Source organism: Odocoileus virginianus, chromosome 25, assembly GCF_023699985.2.
Source record: "Odocoileus virginianus isolate 20LAN1187 ecotype Illinois chromosome 25, Ovbor_1.2, whole genome shotgun sequence".
In the NCBI taxonomy this organism is placed as follows: domain Eukaryota; kingdom Metazoa; phylum Chordata; class Mammalia; order Artiodactyla; family Cervidae; genus Odocoileus; species Odocoileus virginianus.
This window is the reverse complement of record NC_069698.1, coordinates 4352608-4376073: the sequence shown is the minus strand read 5'-3', so window position 1 is coordinate 4376073 and position 23466 is coordinate 4352608. Positions and strand designations below refer to the sequence as shown.

Here is a 23466-nt window from a genome sequence, read left to right as displayed (position 1 = left end):
AAATCAGTCTGTGTTCCTACATGTCTTCCTACTAGGCTGTCTTCCAACATGGAGCTGTTTTGTGACCACCTGATCACTTGGTGACATATTTTATTTCTACTAAGCTCTTTCTTTTTTTAAAAAAAGCTCCTGCAGATTCTTTTCTTTTTTTAAAGTTGGACCATTTGTAAGATGTGGTCAGAGTTGCTTCATGAGTTCTTGAGACAGATTTGTATTCAAAGATGGATTTAAGGACATATCTTTAAACAAAATCAAAAAAGAAAGAGAAAAGAAGCACCTGAATGTCTTCAGGCAACACTATGCCTGATCCTCATTTTTAATTGTAGAGAGATTGCTAAAATTAAAAAATGTGTTTATTGAGCACCAGTAAGCACGAGGTTAAGCATTGACTTAGGCATTTTCACATGTTATTTTATTGAAGTTCTGAAATGTAATTCATTTAAGACAGCCTTAAAGGGTATAGGTTTCTTATTGTCTGTATTTTCTTTGTTTAGATATAATCCCGGGTCATAGATCTACCGTTTTCTCTTTCTACTTCTGTTGATTATTGAAGGAATGAAAACAAACACCTTCAGTAGTATAAAAAGGATTCATTTTGATTGCTAAAAGATACTTCAAGGAAGGGCCTGACTATACCCCTAAGATTTAAGATGTCAGAAATACTTCACTGTTGAAGTTAGATTGGTTTTTAAAAGTGTTAAAGAAAGAATGTTTGAACAAAGCCCACTAAATTTTTGGTGGCTCTTTTGTAAAATGTCTTTCTGTTCTCAAGTTCCTCCAGTGACCTGGTTCTTTTTATCAGCCCTGATTTCATATGGGAGAAACAACAATTTGCGAATAACAATCTCAAATTTCTTAGAAAACAAACATAAGCACTCTTGTTTTTTCATCCAAACCTCCCATGCAGTAAGGAAAGAAGCGTCGCACTAGGAGATAACTCATGTTATAAAGAGATGTGGTACTGAATAAAGTATTTCATTGGAATGGTGGACAACAGTGGTTTTTAAAGCTCACAGAAGTATGAGTACTAAGCATAGATACACCAAGTCACTACTTCATAAAGTTCAAAAGTTTTCTATAACAAGTTATGTGTGGTTCTGTTGGATTTCCGATTGTTAGTCTTTGTGAGTATTTTGGATTATATGTTCTCCATGGTTGTGAATGGATAATTTACTTACTTTTGGCTTACTTAGATCCTACTCAAATGGGAGGCCTGAGCATGCTGCTTTTAGCTGGAGAACATGCTCTTGGGACACCCGAGGTAAGTATCCCTCTATCCCTACCCCTCTCTGTTCCACTCCTGCTAGAAGTGATAACACAGACACTTGTATTCTGTTCAGTGTTTATTCTGCAGTTTCACTGTTAACAGCTCATGAACAAATTATGCTTTTAATTTTCATTAAGGTTTCTGTGTGCATGATATTATGCCTTGAGAGTAACAGACTGGGTTACATGAACCCAAAAGGACACAGGGATTGGGTGCAGGTTTTGAGAGTCTCTGAGCACGGAAGTAAGACTTACAATGTACAGATAACTAGCATTTGCCATGGCTTTGTAATGGAGTCCAGAGGGTGGATCCTGTGAGTCATTCATTCTGTTCATAACAGTGTCTGCTTTTGTGATGTTCTCATTTAGACTTGTTAGTAAGAAGGTGAGAGGTTAAAAAAAAAAAAGCATCAGACTGTTGGTCTCTCTGGTACCTGAATAAATCCAAACTCCTGCTTTTGAAAATCAGAAAGCATGGCATTTTAAGATTGCTTATTCTTTAAAATAGAAAATGAAAAAGGACCCAGACCCTAATGACCTTGGTCTTATTTTATTCCCTTTTGTAGTTATTGGGCTGTGTTTGCTAAATAACTCTTAGATATAGTCTTGAGAGGCAGGTAGTTGTCGATAGCCTTGCATAGTTTGCATTTGTCGAATTTCTCTATTTTCCAAACCCATTTAGCAGAGGCCAGATGCATTGACCTGCTGCTGATCACATTATTTTATACACTGAAGTCCTTGAGATGGAAATTTTTCAATCCCCAACCAGCATTACTACTTAGGACTAAATAACAATTTTACTGCATATACATATATACATACGTATGTGTGTACATGCCTTTATATATATATATGGGCCTCCCTGGCGGCTCAGATGGTAAAGAATCTGCCTGCAACGCTTGAGACCAGGGTTCGATCCCTGGGTCGGGAAGATCCCCTGGAGAAGGGAATGACAACCCTCTCCAGTATTCTTGCCTGGAGAATTCCCACCTACAGTCCATGGGATCGCAAAGAGTCAGACACGACTGAGCAACTAACACACACATACACATATATATATTTCTTCCTTCCTTTCTTTCTTAAGTTGTGTGCATGCCTTATGAATTACAGTTAAAGCATATTCAGATAGTTGTTTTAGAAGATACCAGATATTTACATCATAAAACTCTTTTATTATTTATGGTTTATGTTTGGGATCCATAGTAGTTGACCAGATATTCAATTTGATTTAACTTTTTAATTCTTTTTAATTTAGTATCACAATAAATGTGTAAATTTGGTGGACCAGTACTTATTTACATTGTACTTACCTTTAGCTGAAAAAGGAAACTTGTCACTTTGTATTTTTGCATACTCATCATTCAGCATGTTTGTATTTCCTCACATGACAGCCTTCTCTGGCATCATTTGACTTTATGACACATTAAAAGCAATCAGATTAACTCTGACTAGAGCGTACAGTATCCCAAGCATGTTCCCAAAGGTGAATGTTGGAATAATAATGTGCATTTTGACCTTTCAGCACCGTCTGACTCATGATTTCCAAGAATGCACTGTATTATGAAAGTCAGTATCATCTTTTCTAATAGATTAGATAATAATGAAATTTTCTTCCAAACATCTATTAGTATTCCTTCTAATTTTCAGGAAAAAAATGTAAACAAATAAACATGTATAGAACTTACAGATGGATGAAAATGCTAGTCAGAGAAAGGAATACTCTTTTTTTTCTTTGAATTAAAATTTGTCTTTTGGGCTTTTCTTGGTGAATAGCTCTTCTCCCCACTTATAAGGACAGCAGAGTTTGACACAAACAGCTTAAATCTTGCAGTGGCCAACCTTCCATTTCTGATGACGGGGAACCATTTTGAAAATTCTCAAGCTAAAGAAACAGAAAGTTAAATGGCAGAAAGAAGCGAACCATACAGGAGAAGGAATTTCATGCTAAGGAAGTTGCCAGCACTTAGGTCTTTAAGAACTACTTCTAAGAATGCAACTCTTTCTTCATAATTCCTCCTTCTCACCTCAGATATATTCAGGCATTATTGAAAATAGTCTTGAGCTATTAAAACAATAAAGGAGCAAAGTTAGTATAACATAATGCTGTCTCTAAATATGATTAGTTTGAGAGTTTATTTCATAGCTGTCAGTAGATTTCATTTAATACCTCATTTCTATGCGAAGTCGTATTCCAAATATGTAGACATAGAACTTTAGGGGCTTATGTACATTGGCAGATGACAAATGCAATGAATACATACTTACATTTTTTAAAGAAAATTATAAAGATAATGAGATAAGGAGAAAAGTACAGAAATTTGATACTTCTTAGATTTGGAACAATTACCATGAAGTCTGTTTAAACTGATGGGTAGGACCAGTCAAATAAAGTGACATTTTACAAAAATTCTTCCACAGAGGAGGTCTAATTGTAATGACTTTTTAAAATGCCATGAGAAAATTCTTATTCTGAAATGGTTTATTGAAAAGGAGATTTTCCTTTATTCGTTAGCCTGAAACCTAATCACATAGAAAAAGTCCTCAAAGCCTATTTTTTTAATATGAAAAATTTAATATAGGTAATAGTTGTATTTTTAAAAACAATTCTATCAACAGAAGGTAGAGAGGCTTACGTTACAGGAACAATAAAATTCTAGGTTAAAGTTTCTTTGGTTTATACATTTCGTAGATCTACATATGATGTGCTCTTAGGGTCTTTAGAGAGAAATTATAGGTTCTTGAGATGGCAGTGAGCAGATAATAACAAGCAGGATGTCTGAGTTTTTGCTTTCTCCTTAGTCTTCTGATTAAATCTGCCACAGTATTTTTGGCATTATTAGGGCAGCATTTTTATATGCTACTATTTGTGTCTCTGAGGAGTAAAATGGGGTAAGAATTGCATTTACAGTTTGTTTGACTCTTTTTCACATAAATGGTTAGTCCTGTATTTTCTTTATACCCAGAATACACTGAAATGTATTACATATTTGAGATAAATTTTAAAAAGCAGTGTTTGTTGTTAAAGAGGATATGAATTAAAGAAGCAAAATAAATGTATAGGCATGCCTCATTTTATTGTGCTGTGCAGACACTGCAGTTTTCACAAACTGAGGGCTTTTGGCAACCCTGCGTCCGGCAGGCCAGTTGGCGCCATTTTTCCAACCATGTTTACTCACTTTCTATCTCTCTGTCACATTCTGTCAATTCTTGCAGAATTTCAAACTTTTCATTATTATTATATTTGTTAATGGCAGTCTATGATCAGCGACCTTTAATGTTACTGTTGTAATATGAGCTGGGGGGTGGGGGGCGCTACAGGTCATAATCCATATAAAACAGTGAACTTAATTGATAAATGTTGTGTGTATTCTGACTGCTCCACCTGGGTGACAGCATGTCTGTTTATAACATAGTTAACTGAATATATCAAACCCAGTGTTGAGACCTACTACTCAGAAAAGAAGATTCCATGTATAATACTACTGCTCACTGACGGTGCACCTGGCCATCCAAGAGCTCTGACGTAGGTGCCCAGCACGACTAATGTTTTCATACTATCCCACACGTCTGTTCTGCAGCCCATAGACCAAGGGGTCACTTCGACTTTTAAGTCTTCTTATTTAAGAAATGCATTTTGTAAGGCTGTAGATGCCATAGATGGCGATTCCTCTGATGGATCTGGGCAAAGTCATTTAGTTGAAAAACTTCTGGAAAGGATTCACCATTCTCGATGCCACTAGGAATGTTTGCATTTCATGGGAAGAAATCAAAATATCAACATTAAGAAAATTCCCTGGCAGTTCAGTGGTTGGGACTTGAGGCTATCCTGCAAGCCATGTGGCATGACCAGAAAGAAAAAAATAACAGAATTAATAGGAGACGGGGAAGCCGATCCCAGCCCTCCTGGATGATGTTGAGGGGTTCCAGACTTCAGTGGGGACGCAGCTGCAGATGTGCTGGAGATAGCAAGAGAACGAGAATTAGGAGCTAAAGATATAACTGAATTGCTTCAATCTCATGATAAAACTTGAATGGATGAGGCGTTGCTTCTAATGGAGCAAAGGAAATGGCTTCTTGAGGTGGGATCTCCTCTTGGTGAAAATGCTAGGAAGATTGTTGAAATGACAAGAAAGGATTTACAATGTGACATAAATTTAGTTGATAAAGCAGTGGCAGGGTTTGAAAGGATTGGCTGCAGTTTTGAAAGAACTTCTACTTTGGGTAAAATGCTAAGAAAGAACATCGCAGGCTCCAGAGAAGTCATTCATGAAAGGCGGAGTCCATCAATATGACAGACTTCATTGCTGTCTTACGTTAAGAAATTGCCACAGCGACTCGGACCTTCAGTAGCCAACACACTAATCAGTCAGCCATCAATGTCGAGGCAAGACCCTCCATCAGAAAAAAGATTACGACCCACTGAAGTCTCGTGATGGTTAGCATTTTTGAGCAATTAAGTCATCTAAATTAAGGTGTGTGTATTTTTTAGGCATAAAGTTATTGTACACTTGCATGAGTGTGTGCACTAAGTCACTTCAGTCGTGTCCAGCTGTGTGCAACCCCATGAACTGTAGCCCCAAGGCTCTTCTGTCCATGGGCTTCTCCAGGCAAGAATGCTGGCGTGGGTTGTCACACTCTCCTCTCGGGGATCTTCCCGACCCAGGGATTGAACCCGTGGCTTTTACTTCTCCTGCATTGGCTGGTGGGTTCTTTACTGCTAATGCCACCTGGGAAGCCCTGGTACACTTAATAGACTATTTATAGTATAAACATAACTTTTATGTGCTCTGGAAAACCAGAACTTTGTGTGATTAGCTTTATTGCAGTATTCGCTTTTGATGGTAGTGGTCTGCAGCTATACCCGTGATACCTCTTAAAGGGTGTCTGTATTGAGCAGGACAGCCGTTGGGGAGTGACCCCCCCATCACATACACACACACACACACACACACACACACTCTCTCTCTCTCTCTCTCTCTCTCTCTCTCTCTCTCTCTCTCTCTCTCTCTCTCAAAATGGCATGTTAAGCTTCTCTCTACTGAGACCCAGTGAAATGTAAGCATTGAAGTCTTGTTAGGAAATAACCCCATAGTGGTGAAGGAAATGGAGTGTTTCCAGAGAATATGAGATTTTAGTAAACTTAAATAAATCAAAAAGCAAATGAAGCTTTTTAATTGAGAAAATATGATATAAGCATAAAATATACTAACCAGGGAACTTCAGAGAGCCGGTCTGTTGAACAGTGTCCAGCATTTTAAGTGAATATATCTTCTCTTTTTTACTTTTAAGGAACAAGAAAGAAAAAGTAGAAGAATTAAAAGTAATATTATTAAAAATTTAAGCAAAGTAATAATGTTCACAAACTCTGGGAAGAGCTAAGGAGAAGGAAGTTATTACATTGAGTTAAGCCTTTATGTTTCATATCAGTGAGTTATATTCTGAAGATGGAAATGCAATAAATAAAGTATAAGTATTATGATCTAGAATTTCTGGAAGTAATCTCCAGGACTGAAAATCTGTAGTGTTATATTTTTAACTTTAAAAAATAAAACATAAAAATGTAAAGCTAAATTAAAATTTAAAAATAAAGGCAGGGAGAAATATATTTCAGAGATGAAAGGTGAGATTATTCAACACATAATGTATAGAACAGCTTGGAATAATATCGGAAAGGTCAGTATTAGACCTAGGTGAGCACAGAAGTCATCTTGCCTGAAACGGAAGAGATGATTTGAGGAATAGTAGAAAATAAGAAAAATTAGGCAGAGTAATCATAACTGATAAAAAGGTTTGATGGTATCAGTATCTATTTAGTTGAATAAATGAAGACAAACCTTCAGATGTTTGAAAAGTGTATTAGACCTGAATTTGTGTTTTTTGGATGCCTAATTCTTTTTTTGGCATGAAGAAATATGACAGTAAAGTTAAGATCAAGTCACATTTTTATTTTTCTTCCATCCTGTAAAATGGAGCTAATACTGATTGCCTCTAACTCCCAAGACGTCTATGAAGATTAATTAAGAAACACCTGTAAGACGTTTTTGTCTCTCCTGAAAAGCATTCTAGTGTTGGTACCTACTATTATTACCATAATTTATTCTAGGCATTTTGTACTTGAAAGGTCAGGCTATTACTCCTACAGGCTACAGTATGCCTTACCAGCAGCATACTCACATTGAGCAACTAACCTGCTCAAGATTGTGTGGCTATGAAGTCACAGCACTAGGATTTGAACCCAGGGGGACTAACTTCAGTCTTCCAGTAGCCCACTTGTGATTCAGTCCCTGCCCACCTCGCCTCAACCCTGGGCTCTTCTCTAGCAGTATTCTGAGCTGTACCCTTACATGCAGGTATTTCGTGAGTACGTTCTGGGGACCAAGCCCTATACTAAGCACTTAACACTGGTTATCTCATTTCATCTTTCCATGAGCCTTAAGAGGCTGGTTTATTATTTCCCATTTCATAAATGAGGAAACTAGGCTAGAGAGGTTAAATAACTCTCTAACGTCATAGAGCATGAAAGTCATTGTACTAGGATTTAAACCTGTATGTGTTCCGTTAAGTAATGAGATGACTGAAATGAGATAAATAAAAGGTGGTAATACCAGTATTTGTTAAATTAATGAATATGCCCATATTTAAAACACTGTGAGTTTTAAATTTAAAACAAATACAGATTTTGGTAAAATGGAAAGTTTTCCCCTTTCTTATAATTTCTCATATCAGTGAAATGGGACAGTTATTTTTACTACCTGTTGGTAACATTGAGCTACTGTGACTTCTGCCTCTCTTAGGCTGCTATATTTGACCACTCCAGGATGCTAAAATCCACTCAATTCCAACCCCAATCCCAATTCTTGCCCCTTCACAACTTCTGTCCCCCACCAAAGCTTTTGATATATGGGCTTCCCCGGTGGCTCAGAGGGTAAAAGCATCTGCCTACAATGAGGGAGACCCAGGTTCAATCCCTGGGTTGGGAAGATCCCCTGGAGAAGGAAATGGCAACTCACTCCAGCACTCTTGCCTGGAGAATCCCATAGACGGAGGAGCCTGGTAGCTACAGTCCGCGAGGTCACAAAGAGTCGGACACGACTGAGCGACTTCACTTTCACTTTTCAAAGCATTTAATTCCCTTCTCACAGTTTTATAGCTTTTAAACTATATATTTAAATTCACATTAAATGGGCTCTTTGAACTTTCTCAGTTCTGGGTGGAGACCCTTCCTTCTTATAAGATGCCCCTGCTCACTGCCCATCCAGCCCAGCATCTTCCATCTCTCACAGCGGGGCTCACAGCAGAGAATCGAGTCCTTCTGCCCAAGCTGATTGACGGGCATCTGTCCTCAGTGCGTCCGCAGGCTGCATTGCTCAAGATGCTGACGGGCTCGGAGGAACCCCTCTGGTTCCCAGAGGTGGTGGAGAGGGGGAATGGGAAAGGTGGGCAGCAAGCGAGTGGGGCAAGAGGAGAAAGAAGAGGATGAGCAAGAAGGGTGGGACCGCGCTGCTGTCGGCAGTGTGTTTATAGGCACGACGGCCTCCTGTCCTCCCTGACCTGTGGAGAAGTCAGTAGCGTTGTGACCCGTTTTATCGAGTGAGGAAACAGAGGCGGGAAGATGCTCCGGTTTGTCTCCGCGTCTGTAGCGCTTTATGGAAGTGGCCTGGAGTCTGACTTCAGCTCTGCCACACGGCTTAAAATGACAGGAGCCTTGACGCTGCTGGCCCAGGTGCCCTAAGAAGAGCCAGGGGCTTTTCACGCCTCTCAGCCCAGGATGACTTAACTTGATTTGCACTCCAGTTTCAAGAAATTCTCGAGTCTCTGTGGTGCCGTTTGGGGTGACCCCCAGGGTGGCCCGGTTCTCTTCCAGCTGCACCCCAGGCCTGGCGTCTGTCGGTCAAGTGCACGTCGTTAGTCCTCAGCTGCTCCTTAACCTCATTCAGGTTTAATTAGGAGTGGCTCCATTTTAGTCCTGAAGTAGATTTTGAAGGACTTACTTGGATAGAATATACTTACAATGAGTTCACCTGTGTTTAAAAGCGCAAGTCCATTTAACATCTCATAGTAAGTGCAAATAAAGTGATCACCCAGATGCTGGTATAGAAGGATCCTTGGTAAAAACTGCCGGCTGCGGGAAAGCCTGGGCCAGGTTGCGGGAGGAGAGTCAGTGCATGGGCCCAGGGTCACCCGGATCTTTGGGCTTGAAGTCTGAAAGGGACTCCTCTGCTCACAACCCGCCCCCCCCCCCGCCCCCCCAGCCTGATGCCCTCCGGGCAGGTACTGATTGAACTGGGGCCCCGCCTCTTAGCTGGTTTATCTCCCTCACCTTCCCATCAGCCTCCTGCCTCCAGTCCCTCCCCAGCCAGTCGTCCTGCGCTCCAGGGAAAGCCCTCTCTGACTCCGCATCTCTGGTCCTGCCTCTCCTCTGACTGTACACCTTGGCTGACTCCCCGTCGCCTTCAGCCTACTCACCAGACTTACTAAAGCAGCGTTGGGGGTCCTCAGTTCAGCCCGCCTCCCGCCGCGTCCCCAGACCTCTCGGGCCTCGGCCACGCTGGGAAAGTCGCTGATGCTCACAGAGCCTGGGCAGGTCACCGCTGCTTTGCCCCTGCTGTTAGCACAGCAGTTCCACAGTTCTGGTGGTCCTCCTAGGGGTGTCTCCCAGGCTACAGACCTTATTTCTTCCATCCACCCCCAGAAAGAATGAAGGCTGCCGCTCTGTCCTCCCATGGACCTGATGACATTCCACCAGGAGGCACCTCTGTTCTCACTGTGCAGCTGTCTCCTGCTCTTGAACCACAAGCGCCTTCAGGGCCAGGCTCCTCCCCTTAGGGCTGTTTTGTTCCCGGACACATAAGGCACACAGGTGGGATGCAGGCTTCTTAAAAGAGAGCAGCAGTCTTTGTTCTGGCACATACTAGGTGTTTATTGAGCATTTGTTGAAGGAACGGGTCATCAATAGATGTGTGAATTAGCAGGGGCAGGGATGCGGAGCTCAGATACAACCAGTGCACTTCGTAGCTTTGGCTGACTGTTCATCACAGTCCCGCTCTATGACTGGGGTTTTCTGCCCTGAGAAGTAGGAATGGGCTTAGTAAAACCTACCTTTCCAGACCACTTACAGTGCATCTAGCTGGCTTGATTTTGTTTCACATAAAGGGACTGGGTCATGTTTCTATGTCTCTCGTTATTACGATGTACGTTTTGCCTGTGGGAAAAATACTACCTTGTCATAATGCTTAATTTTACTAATCATTCCCCTTCCTTGGTTATTGAAAATTATATCTAATTTAAAGGGAAGATTGGATTTAAGGAACGTTGAACATGTATGTGGCTAACAAAACTGCGGCTAAAAGTCCTTTGGCAGTTTTCTTTATTGGGCATATAGCGACACCCAGTGGCTTTATGGATTATTTCAGGAACTATTTCTAGAAACAACTACTTGGATTTTTTCCTGCCTTTACTGAATGTCTCCTCATTTGGCATTTTTCTTCCTTCTTAATTAATGGACAAGTACCTTTAATCTCTATATTTTGTTATATTTAGCCATATCCCACTGAATAAGTAATTTAGAATGCTATAACTACAAACAGCAAAGTGATACCCCCAAGGCCTAGGACCCTCTAATAACATTTCTTAAATAGGAGCTTCTTGTCCGAAATCACCTCTTCCTGCCCCGTGGGTACGATGCCAGGTTTCTCTATCAAGCATTCACATGTGTGCGCAAATACGTACACTTGCACCGGATGCCTCGCTTATCAGACGCGCAAGAACGAATTCTACCGCAGTACATTTTCCATGTCACTGAGCTGTTTTTACATTTTGAGTTTTTAGGTGGAAGTAGGTCTAGCAGGTATCACATACATTTATTTCTGCCTTTTTAAAATAAAGAATACATTTTATAATTATCCTTTTCTTGATAACTTAGAATCATAAATATTAATTTACTACACTCAGGAGAAACTTTAGGACCACTTGATCTACTTTGATTTTTTTTAATTTTTGTGATAGCCGACTTTTCTAAGTAACTGAGAATTTTTAAAATTATAGTACAATTTTGGAAGGTTACTTTGCATTTACAGTTATTTCAAAAATATTGGCTACATTCCCTATATTATACAGTACACCTTTAAGTCTATCATAAATCCAATATTTTGGTTAAGTAAACTACAAAGCTTTATAAAATATTTGCATTATAAGTCAACTATATAGCAATAAAATTTAAAACATAGGATTCCTTATAAACCAGAACAGTATTGATTTTTTTCATTGTTCAGAAACTGTATGGAGTTTTATTTAAGTATTCCTTCCAAGAGAGGAAATTTTGTGGCTAGTCATTTCAGGATTTGCTGGCCTTTTTAAAGTACATTTTGTCTCTCCTTGGATCAAATATTTAGAAAACAAATAAAAACTACTGGACTTTTTGGCGCACTGGTTGTCAAACAGTTAAATGACAGCAAGGGAATCAGGCTTTGGCAGCCAAACCACAGGTGGCAAATTAATTAAAGCTTCTGCACCTTTTCTTTGGAGCTTATCACTAGAAGAAGGTGGCCATTACTCTTTCAAATCTAAAGGTGACAATTAAAATTTTAAATACTTGCTTCTGTCCAATGGTCTGTAACGTTGTTAGAAAGCACATCTTCAGTGTAAACTGGTTTTAGGAATATAACCTGGGTCACTGCCAGCTCTTCCCATAGATTCAACCATCTAATTATAATCACATGCAGTTATTAAAATTACATAGGGAAAGTTTTAGTAACACAAGAAAATCAATGTACTGTTAAAAGCAAACATTTTGTAACTAGTACAACATCCCATTTCTGTTGAAAATATTATCTCTACACACAACTTCAAGAATATACGTGGAATTCTAACAGTGCTTATCTTTGGGAGATAAAATTGTAGATGAGTATTCTTCTTTTTTTTTTTTTTTTTACCCCCAGATTTTAAACAGTGATCTTGGATAATTTTATTTTCAGAAACAGGTTTCTAAAAAGTATTTTTAACTTTCATTTTTCCCCTAGAGTAAAAGATAACTCGTTCCCTAAGATTCTCTAACTTTGCCATTCAGGGAAGAAAAGAGAAGGGACACACTCATTTGGTATTTAAAAGACATGTGATCAACTTTAGTTAATTCCACAAGTACTTGAGTATCCAAATTGTGTCCAGGCAATGTTGAGGATTCTGCGTTAAACAAAATCCCTGGGCGAAGATGGAGCCTAAACACATTCTTATGTCTGGCTGTGGTCAGTGATCGTTGGTTGTTGGCGAGTAAGAGGTGTCATTTACCTCTCTCGTCCCATGTCCTTTATCTGTCAGAGGGGGTAGATCGGAGGGATGCTGAAACTCTTCCCTCTTAACATGCCTTATGAATCACAGGCTACCACGGTGATTATTTCATCCACATGTAGTCAATTTTAACACTGAGTAAAAAAGGAAACATGTATCCTGAGAATAGTACTTGATGAACAGCAAGAATTTTTTTTTTAAAGAGTCAGTAGTGTTTCTGTAACTATTGTTAATAATGAAAATCACAAGTAAAGATTTTAGAGTGTTAAATGTTTATCCAATATAGTAAATAATGTACAAGAGTATATTATAAAAGAAATTTCTCTTAGGAAAAGAATACTAACTTTTCTAAGATTGAGACTTGTATATAAATTCAGGAAAACCCTGGAACACAGAAATTTGACCTTAGATTTATTTTCCCAAAAGGTTTATAATGATCAAAACTCATTTGTGTTTTCATATTGTCAAGTGAAATGAAATATTGGGGAAATGCAGTATGTGGAAAAAGTAGATATTCGTTGGGTTTGGTTGTAGAAAGCCAAGAGATCAGACGAGTATCATTGTAGAAATTAAATTTCTCTTTGGTTAATCATCATGAAATGCATTGCCTTGTCTCTCTCCTACTATTTATGGCGTTATATTTAGCAAATGAATGAATATATAAAACTTTATAAAACCATGTATACGACTTTACAGAATATAACTATCTTTTTGTCACAGCACTGCCTCAAATTTGGGAGCGGAAACCATTCCTTCCTTAAATAGGAATGTTTTAGGTGACCTTTGTCCTCTGTTGACTCCAGAAGCTCTTGGTGTGACGCCTCACGCCACCTTTCTTTGTTTTAGATCTCCTCTGGCACTTGCAGGCCTGATGTTTCAGAATCCTCTGAATTGCGTCAGAAGTCACCATTATTTCAGTTTGCCGAGGTAAGATACATGTTGCAATCTATAGTTAATGAAATTGTAAAGTGAGCTTCAATTTAGGCTGATGACAGTAACTTAAAGCAATGAAGAACTCTTCATTCTTAGATCAAATAATCATAAATGGGAAAATAAACCAAATTTTGAAACTCTAGAACCTTTTTAAGGAATAAATATCTTTCTAGAAACGTATTATTAACTCATACTAAATGTTATTTCCCTTAAACCTCATCACTAATTTTTATTCGGGGCTAGGAAAGTTAAGAATATAATTGAATTATTGTTAGAACTTATTTATCAGGTGTTAATTTGACAAGTATTGAATCAGAAGATAGAATTGACTCATGGTTATTGGCTGTGCATTCCTTTTTATTTAGTTTTAATACACTTTTCTCTTAATTGAAACTTTAGCATGCAGTTGGCAGTTTTCAAAGTCTTATGTCTTAATGTTAGACCTGTTTGGCTCAGTATGTCTCTAACATACAGATGATGTTGAAAGCACATTATCCTTGATATCAAGTCTAAAGGTTAAGACAGCTTCCCAAAATATCTGCATTTACCCTGGAACTCAATATGGAACCATCATTGATTAATTTTTTCTCAACGTTAAACCACATGTTCCCCCCTTGATCATTTGAACTGTCTTTCACTAGACCTTCTCTCACGCTGTCATCCCTGCTAATGTTTGCCCCTTGTGGTACAGTTTTGTACAAGGAGAACATATTTTTAGTTTCAGACTTTTTTCTCCTCTAGTGTCCTTTCCTGGTGGTTCTCAACATTTCATTGACAGAATTACTTTTCACACTGGCATATTAGGTCATTCCTTTTATGACATTGTTGGTAATATGCCTAAATGTCCTGCTGATATCACCAGAATGTTATAATATATATTTGCTCACATAATCCTCCTTATCTATCACTTTCCTGTCTGCTCTCTGTGAGATGTGCCATGAATTCTAACTGTCTTGTATATTGTTTCCTCAAGAATTTAATATAGTAGGGTGTTCAGTCTGCACTCTCTTTTAAACAGTTTTATACATATTAAATAATGTTTGTGCCAGCTTTGAAAGCAGAGATTCTTAACTAGTGATCTCTGAGCCCCTGAAGATCTAGTGAAATCTCAGATTTCATATGAAATTTTTGGTATTTTGACACATGTGCACTTTTTTTGGTTAGTATAGCAAACTAAAGATTCCAAAAATATCCTTGACCCCAATCTGCCATTTCTTCAGGAGCTCTTTATTCATGTCAGAATCTCCTCTACTCAATATTAATTTGTAGAAACCTCCTTTTATTAAAAAAACTTGTGAAGTGCTTTTTGGAGATCTAGATGGTTTATACCACTGGTTCTATTTGGTTTACTCTCTGATTTAATCTTTGAAGGACATGTATTTCCCCTTACACAAACTATTTGTTTTCTTAAAACTTTATGGAGGGTTGGTAGGAGTGAGAAGTCATGTCTGAAGTAAGACATGACTTTTTAAAGTTTAAATGATAAACCATAGGTCTGTAATTCCCAGGACATCTTTATGGATTCATGTCTGCAATCTGTCACAGCTCTCACATGGAGGTCTTTTGAAATGATAGGTTTCATGATTTGACCAAGAAGAGTTCTACAAATTTATCCTCAAGTGTCTTCAGAGTACTTGGTTTTATCTTATCCATTTATTACCATTTGTGTATATCTAGTTTGTTAAATAGGATAAGGGAGATCTATTTTCTTTCTCTCTCTCTCTTTTTTTTAACTGAGATTTATTCTAAAAATACTTGTTCAACTAAAAAAATACAGTGAAATGAAAATTTTCTCAGTGTCTTCAGCTGTAAATATAGTCAGTAGTTCAATCAGTTCTCTCTTCTCATTATGCCTTATCTCTGAAAGTGACTTTGATGTTGTATCCCCAACTGGTTCCATTATCTTTCTAACCAACTTAAATTTGATCAACATGAAAAAATGATCCCTGTGAATTCTTATGAAGAGTTAGGGTGCAAGTGCATGTATTGTTTAGTAAGTTGCCTTTGATGGAGTCAGTGAGCACAGTTAATTGAAGAAACTTTTGGGGGACTGGAAATGGGCTGAATTTACAGTGCCTACACTTTCTGCTCCTGCGACTCATTTTCACCCTACTTTGTAGCTGGATAGGTTTGTTCACTTTGAAACCAAAATTAACAACTGACTTGGCTTCAAAACATCCTTAAGAAGTATTTCCTTGAGAAATACTTGGCCCTCAGAGAAAACCTTTAATGAAGTTTGAATAAGCACTAGCAGGAACAAAAGTTCTCGTTGAACCAAGGGTGGTGTGACAGATCCCCTGTCTGCTGTCAGAGATCTGAGGGTTGTGTGTGGGTGGGTGCAGGGGGCGGTGGTGGATGGGAGGATGCATGGTGTTATAAAAGAAAAAAATGCTATTCACATTCAGAGAACAGTTTACTGAATTCCGGTTCCATACCAGGCAGTGTTCTCTGTGACTTATTTTCTTCTTACCATAACCCTGTAAAATGGGGATTATTATCACCATCAGTTTACGCTTGGGCAAAATAAGTCTCAAGAGATTAGTTGAGCTGCCAAGGTCTTGTAGCTGGTGAGTAGCAGAGCTCAGATTCAATCCCAGACCCTCTGACCTACATGGTTTGTGTCCCCAGCACAGTCTCAGAGCTGCCTCTAAGCAGAGGACAGCTTAAAGGGAGTGCTGTGAGTAAGAGAGAGATTTTACCTGCAGCTTCCAACATTTAATATTATAGTTTTAAAAATCACTGAAATAAGTATATCTCTATAGGTCTCCTCAACTGCTGTTTGGTGCACATCTGATACTCTTACAAGAGACATGGCAAGTGAGCCAAACTCAGTCTTTTTTCTCCTTTCCACGTCTGTTTTTAGAAACAAGGCCTTTGTCTTCATTTATCACTGATACTGTTTTTCTAAAAGGGATTGAGGGTGATGACTCATGTCTTAATCTTTTGTCAGTGTCTACAGGGGAAATATATGGCAGATCTATTAGTCTGTTATGGAAAAAATGTCCTTGTGCTTTAAAAATTACATGTTTCCTTTTAGATATCTTCAAGTACATCCCACCCTGATGCGCCTTCCAAACAGTGTCAAGCATCAGCCTTGTTTCAGTTTGCAGAGGTATGGCTTTTTGAAAATATATATATGTATATATTGGGTTCAGAATATTTACTGAGCGCAGCAAGTATTGGAATAGAATTTTGTCACCTATAGAGAACTTCAGGCATGCCTCTTGCCATTACTAACAGAATGCACATGGCAGACTGTTGATTGCTTTCTGCTGCTTTTCTGTAATCATAGATCATCTCCAGATTTTATACCTGTTTTATAAACATGCACTAAAGAGTTCATCCTGAATAACAGTTTTTCATTTATTTCACTTTGCCTTGTTTTTAACTTGCTTTAAAAGCTTAGGAAAATTGTCAACATGAAGGCCATAGGATCCCAATTTATTTATTAAATTTTTCCAGTAGCAAAAATAGATGCTATTGTTGATGAATGCGTCTCCCAGTGAATGCAGGGTGAATACGACCTGTTAGATTACACTATGATATGGCTTCAGCCAGTATTTTTATTAGTGTTTAATCCCAGGCTTAGGTCGGGTCAGCTCTTGCAGAATCTCAGATTTCTCTGGATTGTCAGCCAGAGAGAGAGCACACCCTGGAGAGCCTTTCCTTGGTTGGTATGATGAGAAGGCAATCTGATATTCTTTATTTTCCCACAAAAGTCCTGGCCTCAATCATATGCTCATTTCTAATAAGTACTATACGACAAATAATAAAATATATCCCTTTTGAAAAAGTAAGATACCATCTCCTTTAGATTTTTCCTCATTTTCCTTTTTATTAATTTCAACCAAAAATGCATATTATAAACTAAGCAATTTCTTATAGGGTTGAGAGAAAATGACAAGCAGGACTGTTCTGTTTAATATTGATGTATTGAATCATTTTGATTCATTTGCATAAAGAGTGCTTCATAAATGATATGTAAAATGATATCCTTTTGGCAGAAAATCACAGCATCTTACTTTGAAAATGAGAAAAAATTACTTTTAGTGCTAACAGTTTTTTTAAAAATGCTGCCTCTTCTTGGGACACTTGCGTTAACCAGCACAATTTGATCCCACCAGTTGGCTTGCTTATCTGTAAGACTTCTCTGCCGTAATGCTGCTTTAGTTGTTGAGGGCTATTCTATAAAAGTGGTAACCAGAATATCATATAATGGTATCATTTCACTAAGAACAATTTGCTTGATGAATCTGAATAAATTAAGATTTTATCATAATTTTTCATTATGATAAACAGGCTGTTATTTTCACTGTCGGGGGAATAGCTTCGTTTTGTATTTCCTTGCTCTCCTCTGGTCGTTGATATCCATTTACTTGATACTAATAACTTTTTCAAAGATAAAAAAGAATTTTGACATGATGACTATAAATGTTTTTAGTGTTGGTACCTGATTGGTCCCATCAGACTTTCTAGAAACAGTTCTTTCAAAACACAATTTATTTGCCATATATTTAAATTCTATACTCATGAATATCAGAAATGCTGTGGCTTGTCTTTGACACATCTGATATTTACGTATGCATTATTTACCAAGAGTTTTCAATTTAATTAAGAATGTTTGTATAGCATATCTCAGCTGATGCATTTCTAACAGGTCCTGTCACTCAGAGTGTGGTTCTTATTTAAGTAATAGCACCATCAGATTTATTAGGTGTCCCGAAGCCCTAGGCAGCTCTAGGAGGCCGTGTGAAGGTGAAGCAGCCCCTGTCTTGTGACTCTGGAGAGTGAGATCCCATGCCTCTTTTGAATTAATTTGTTCTTGTATACTCACTCCTCAAAAAGAAAGTTTTTTTTCCTAGTAAAGAACCTCTTTTTCCTTAGGAATTGTGCAGGAAGACCTTTCCAGGTGTCACTTCTCTATACGCAATGGCATTTGTCTTCTAAGGATTTTTGACCGTGCATATATAAGATTTGAGGAAGCTTTAAAAAAATTAATTTGAAAACTCATTAGGACTTGTTTTAAGGCCTTAACAGAGGAAGGCATGTACGATGGAAAACCAAAATAAAATGTTCTGCTTTGGAATCAAATACAGTTCCCATCTTAACTCTGTGTATTATTTTTCCTGGTTTAATTTTGTGTAGGTTGATAATTAAGGGCCCTTACCATTCCTAAGCAGATTAAATTATTACATACTTAGCTGTTTAATTGTAAATGCTATATATGATTATATAAGAGAAGTATAGCACAATACAGGGTTCTCTAAGGATATATATATCCTCTAGTCACTTTCCTCAGCTGACCCAAGAGAACTCTTAAGTTTCAATCTCTCTCATGTTATGATCTGACCATATTGTCAGCCCAGTATTGCAGTGGTTTATTCAAATCTGAACTATACTAACTAGATGAACTGGTTAAATTATCTACTAAAATCTGCTGAGTGTATCTGTTACAGTAGAAATAGAATAGCCTATAATTAATGTGATTGTATCGCTAAAGCTTTTATAATTATTTCATAAAACACCCATCATCTTTGAGAAAACACAAAAACTCTTGAAATTCTTGTTCTAATTGGTCTTTACCAGAGGCTCTCCAACTTTAAAACACATCCGAGTTCCCTCAAAGACTTGTTCAAATACAGATTGCTGAACCCCACCCCCAAAGTTTCTTATTTAATAAGTCTGCATTGGGGCCAATAATTTGCATTTTCAACAGGTTTCCTCTTAGGGAACTGCTATTTGGGATCACTGCTCTATAGGAGGTAATTTTTACCACAAGTTATTAAATCAGCATTGTTAAGGCACTTCTGGTGTCTCTGGGAACTTACCGGGAAAGGATTAAGTGAGGAGGAAATGGGCAGATAATAGAAATTTGCCCAGTGGGCCACATTGTACCCCTCATCCCTCTTCTGAGAGATTCTTGGTCCTATTACGTACACTTAGAGAAAAATGTTTATATCATTTAGGCAACAGTTTTCTCTTGAAGAATGTTTAGCTTTGTAAATGCCCTTAAGATCAGGCTTGCAAAATTCTTAGAGACCCTTAGTGTTAATTTCATTTACAAGTGTTCATAACTCCAGAAAGAGGTTGGTCATTTATTGTGTAATACAATTATCCTAGAAACACACTTTTTAAAAAACAGTAAACCCAGGGCATTTCTTTAAATGAGTATATTTTTTCTTGTATGTCAAGTCTTGGGTCTGTCTCACAAACTGAGAAGGATATCTTTTCCTTCTGAAGCAAATCTGATCATTTAAAAACCCATTAAAGTAACCTGCATGGAACCATGAAATTAAATAAATTAAATTAAATAAAGGACATTTTGCTTGTAAGTTCCTCATAAATGTGTAAGGGAGAAAGATATACCTGCTTTACAAGATCTAGAAAGAAATACACGGTATAGAACCCATTTTCCTCACATTTCAGCCTGTCTCCCATTCCATATTGATGGTTGTTAATTCATCAAGATTCCACTTGGCCCATCTGAAGAACCATCACTCTGTTTCCAGACTCTGATCCATTAAGTTGGTCAAAATGAGTTTCCTATCTGCATTTTTTGTTGTTTACATGTAGACTGACACATCTGTCACTGTTTAGATCTCATTTACTGAAGACTAATGACCAAATGTAATGCCAGAAGGGAATTGCTGTCATCCATTATTTAATAGTTCTGAAAGCCATGACCAGTCCACATATCCCCTTCTCTGCCAAGTGGCTGACTCTTACACCTGGAGTATACCTTTATGTTGAAAAATTGCATGTTTACTTTGAAGACAGGGAGCTAATCTGGACAATTTAGATAAATACATTTGAACACTAAAACTTCCCTTAGAAGGTTTTTACTTTGCCAATGTAAATACAATCGTAATCTCTCCAAGGTATTGTCATGATTGGATTTAAGCAATTGGTCCAGTTTTAAAGTATTCATTTCTATGATGGCGTGCCCAATCTGTTACAGAATATCATAGTTGACACAGATTCCATATACTCACACTCATTTCACAGCTCATCGCTGTGAATGCTTTCCATGTTTTATTGGAAGAATTAATATTTCTTTTAAGATAAGGGAGACCAATCGTCTCATACTGTTCGTTTGTTCTTTGATTCGTTTATGCACTCAGCAATTGTTGGTCATTTCCTCCCAGACTGCAGTGTTTATGATACCTGTTACAGCTGCAGAAGGCTTCTGGCTAATTTGCTTTTAATCTTGGCCACCTCTTTCCTTCATGTGCTCCCCTACCTCAGGCAGCTAGAAAATTAGCAGCTTAACAACCAGGGTGATCATTTTTCTTGGCACTTTCGCTGTACGTCACATACTTTTAATGCCCACCCTGTTTATCAGAACATCATTTAATAGACAGAGGAGAGACTACAGTGGAATTTGATTGGCAAGCCCCATCCAATGTGAGGAAAATAAAAAATAAGCCACAAACTTACTATGCAGTATGGCCCACTACTGCCCCCTTCCCAGGAGGGTAACATACCGTGCACTTCCCTCCACTGGCAGACCTGTCACTGAAAGGCCTGTTTCAGCTATGTTATTCTCACTTGAAAGGATGTGTATGTCCCTTAAATAGGAAAAAAAAAAGAAGATACAAGGAAATGAACAATAGTATAACAAATCAGCATTATATAAGCTGTGTTTATATTAGAAGCAGGTGAGATTACTGAGAGAAAAAGTATAAAGAAAAAGAGAGAGGGCCCTAAGACAGAACCCTGAGGGAGAAAGAACATTTAAGGGCTCACTATAGAAAGGAGAACCAAGAAAAAAACAGCAAGGAGAGATAGTCTGCAGTGTTGGAAATCCAAAGACTCTCAAGACGAAGGTCAGCCATGCCCAGCACTGCAGACAGTAACGTAAGTTCCCACCCCTTCCCCCAGTTAAGAAGCCAAAAGGCATTTTTATAGAAAGTATATCTTACTGTTGAGTCATTCCATGAAAATTTTATTGCTAGGTGATTCTAGAAACGCTGGGCCGCTAAAATACATTGATACATCCCCTACCAGCATGACCCTTTGGAAATCAGGCTTACAGCACCATTGAGCATTTAAAATACTGCCCTGTACCTACAGATAGGTAAAAATACTTTTAGATGATGAGGAAAAACGGTTCTTACTAAACATTAGGCGGTGGTTTCTTTTGCAAGGCAGGGAACCATTCTCAGGGCTCGACGCAGAGCGTCGCACGTTAGCTCAGCCGACAGGTAACGCATCTGCGTGGTCAGAAGCTCTCTCTGAGCCTCGGGGTGTGCCCCGCAGGCATTCGCACAGGCTCTGTGGTGGTGAGCCCACACACCCACGCAGGCTTGTGGCATTGAACACACACGGCGTCGGGGGGCATAAGCCTTCAGCAGTAGGAGCACCGGCAGAGGCAGACGGCGGGAGATCTAGCAGACGCTCAGCTGTGCGTGCGGCATCACCGAGCTTGCTGCGCTCTTGAGGGCGTCATATGATTATGTGACAAAGCTAATGTTCTACAGATTATTAAGCTTAACAAGTAAGCTCTGAGGTTGCAGTGTTTCCCTTTATTCTACTTTCCATCTGTAGCTAATTTGGGGGGATTTTATTAACAGAGTTTATTCATGTTAATAATGATAAATCCTTATAACTCATAATTGTACTGTTGATTGAGGGCATAATATGGGCTGAACACCGGGCCAGACTCTTTACTAACATAACATGTCATCTTCACAAAAGGAATACGGGGCAGATAGCGTTTCTGGTTTTGAGGATGAGGATGGGGTCTTAATTATTTCCTTCAGTCCACACAACAAAAAGTAATGAAGGCGTGTTTGTCTGACACAAAAGCCATGTCCTTTCTATTAATACAACATTGATTCACATGACTGGTCAGGTCACCCCACGTCAGTGATTTTATTAAATGTGTTTGTTTTCTTAGTCTAATGATAAGGTTAGTAATTGAATTCCCCTTGTCTAGAAAAAGTAGAAGTGACATATATCAGAGACAATTCAGCCAGAGTAAAATCTTTAGAAAGCTTCAGCCCCTAAGTTTATCTTCTAAAGAAAAAGGAAGTGATTGGGATGAATAGGGAAGGACTCTCAAAAATGATAGCACCCAGAAGGAGAAATCCCCTAAATCTTAAACTAGCCCCTTCTAAATGACCCAGGTAGCTTATTAAATATTTGCCTCAGCAAAAGCCTCTTATTCAGCAGGTGTTCCAAGGAGAGTTTTCTCTAGCAGTAACGAAGCCTCCAGTCTGTCCTGGAGGGACAGCTCCATGACCTTCCCTGTCGGGCCTGGGGTCACCTGTCAGGATATCATCACAAGGCAGGTTTGCCTCCTAAACTGAACTGAGAAATACTTGTCCTAAACTGAGGAAGAATTCCTAATCATGAGGAATATTAATAGCATAGCCCATTGCTAGCTGCTCTAATGATGACGGAACTTTTCTAGGAGAAGACTTCTTCATAAAGATCCTTAAGAATCTATGTCCTTCTCAACTCTTTACTGAGTTAAGCTCGAAAGTGGAAACGACGTCGTCCTGTAAAAATGAGATAGGAGAGTGTTGTCCGCGGCTATCAGTACCCAGTTGCAGTTTTGCCAAATTTTAAGCAGAGCATGCATCACTGTGTAATGGTGTGTGCGTGCTGATGTGCTTACTGAGATCTGTGGTCTTCACAGCTAATCTTTGTGCTTCAGAGCATACTCTACGTGCCACTGCCAGTGTTTTATGTAAAACTTAGCTTCACCAGGTCTTGTCATATTGCCTAACACATTTCTGTTCAAATCTCAAAAAAAAAAAAAATTGTTGACTGCCTTGTTGCTATGTTTTCACAGGGGTCCGAAATATATTTCAACAAAAAATTAGCTAATTGCTTTTTGTTAAATGTGAAATGACACTAAATCTCCTTTGTGTATGACCAGTTGCTGAGTTGGTGTTTATATGGAAGTGGAAATGTATAACTCGTTTTAAGATCATAGAGTTGAATTTAAAGCCTGGAATACTCATACTTTTTATCATC

At 38.4% G+C, this 23466-nt stretch overlaps 1 protein-coding gene across 1 annotated transcript in view; it reads left to right on the top strand.

Annotated features, from left to right (window-relative positions):
• The window catches only part of BBX (BBX high mobility group box domain containing), a 283080-nt gene that overhangs the window by 209422 nt on the left and 50192 nt on the right, over nucleotides 1-23466 (top strand). Inside the window, exons 7-9 of the mRNA XM_020883608.2 lie at nucleotides 1194-1261; nucleotides 13396-13476; nucleotides 16520-16594. Of these exons, the coding sequence (XP_020739267.1) occupies nucleotides 1194-1261; nucleotides 13396-13476; nucleotides 16520-16594 (224 nt within the window). The remainder of the gene's footprint in view (nucleotides 1-1193; nucleotides 1262-13395; nucleotides 13477-16519; nucleotides 16595-23466) is intronic.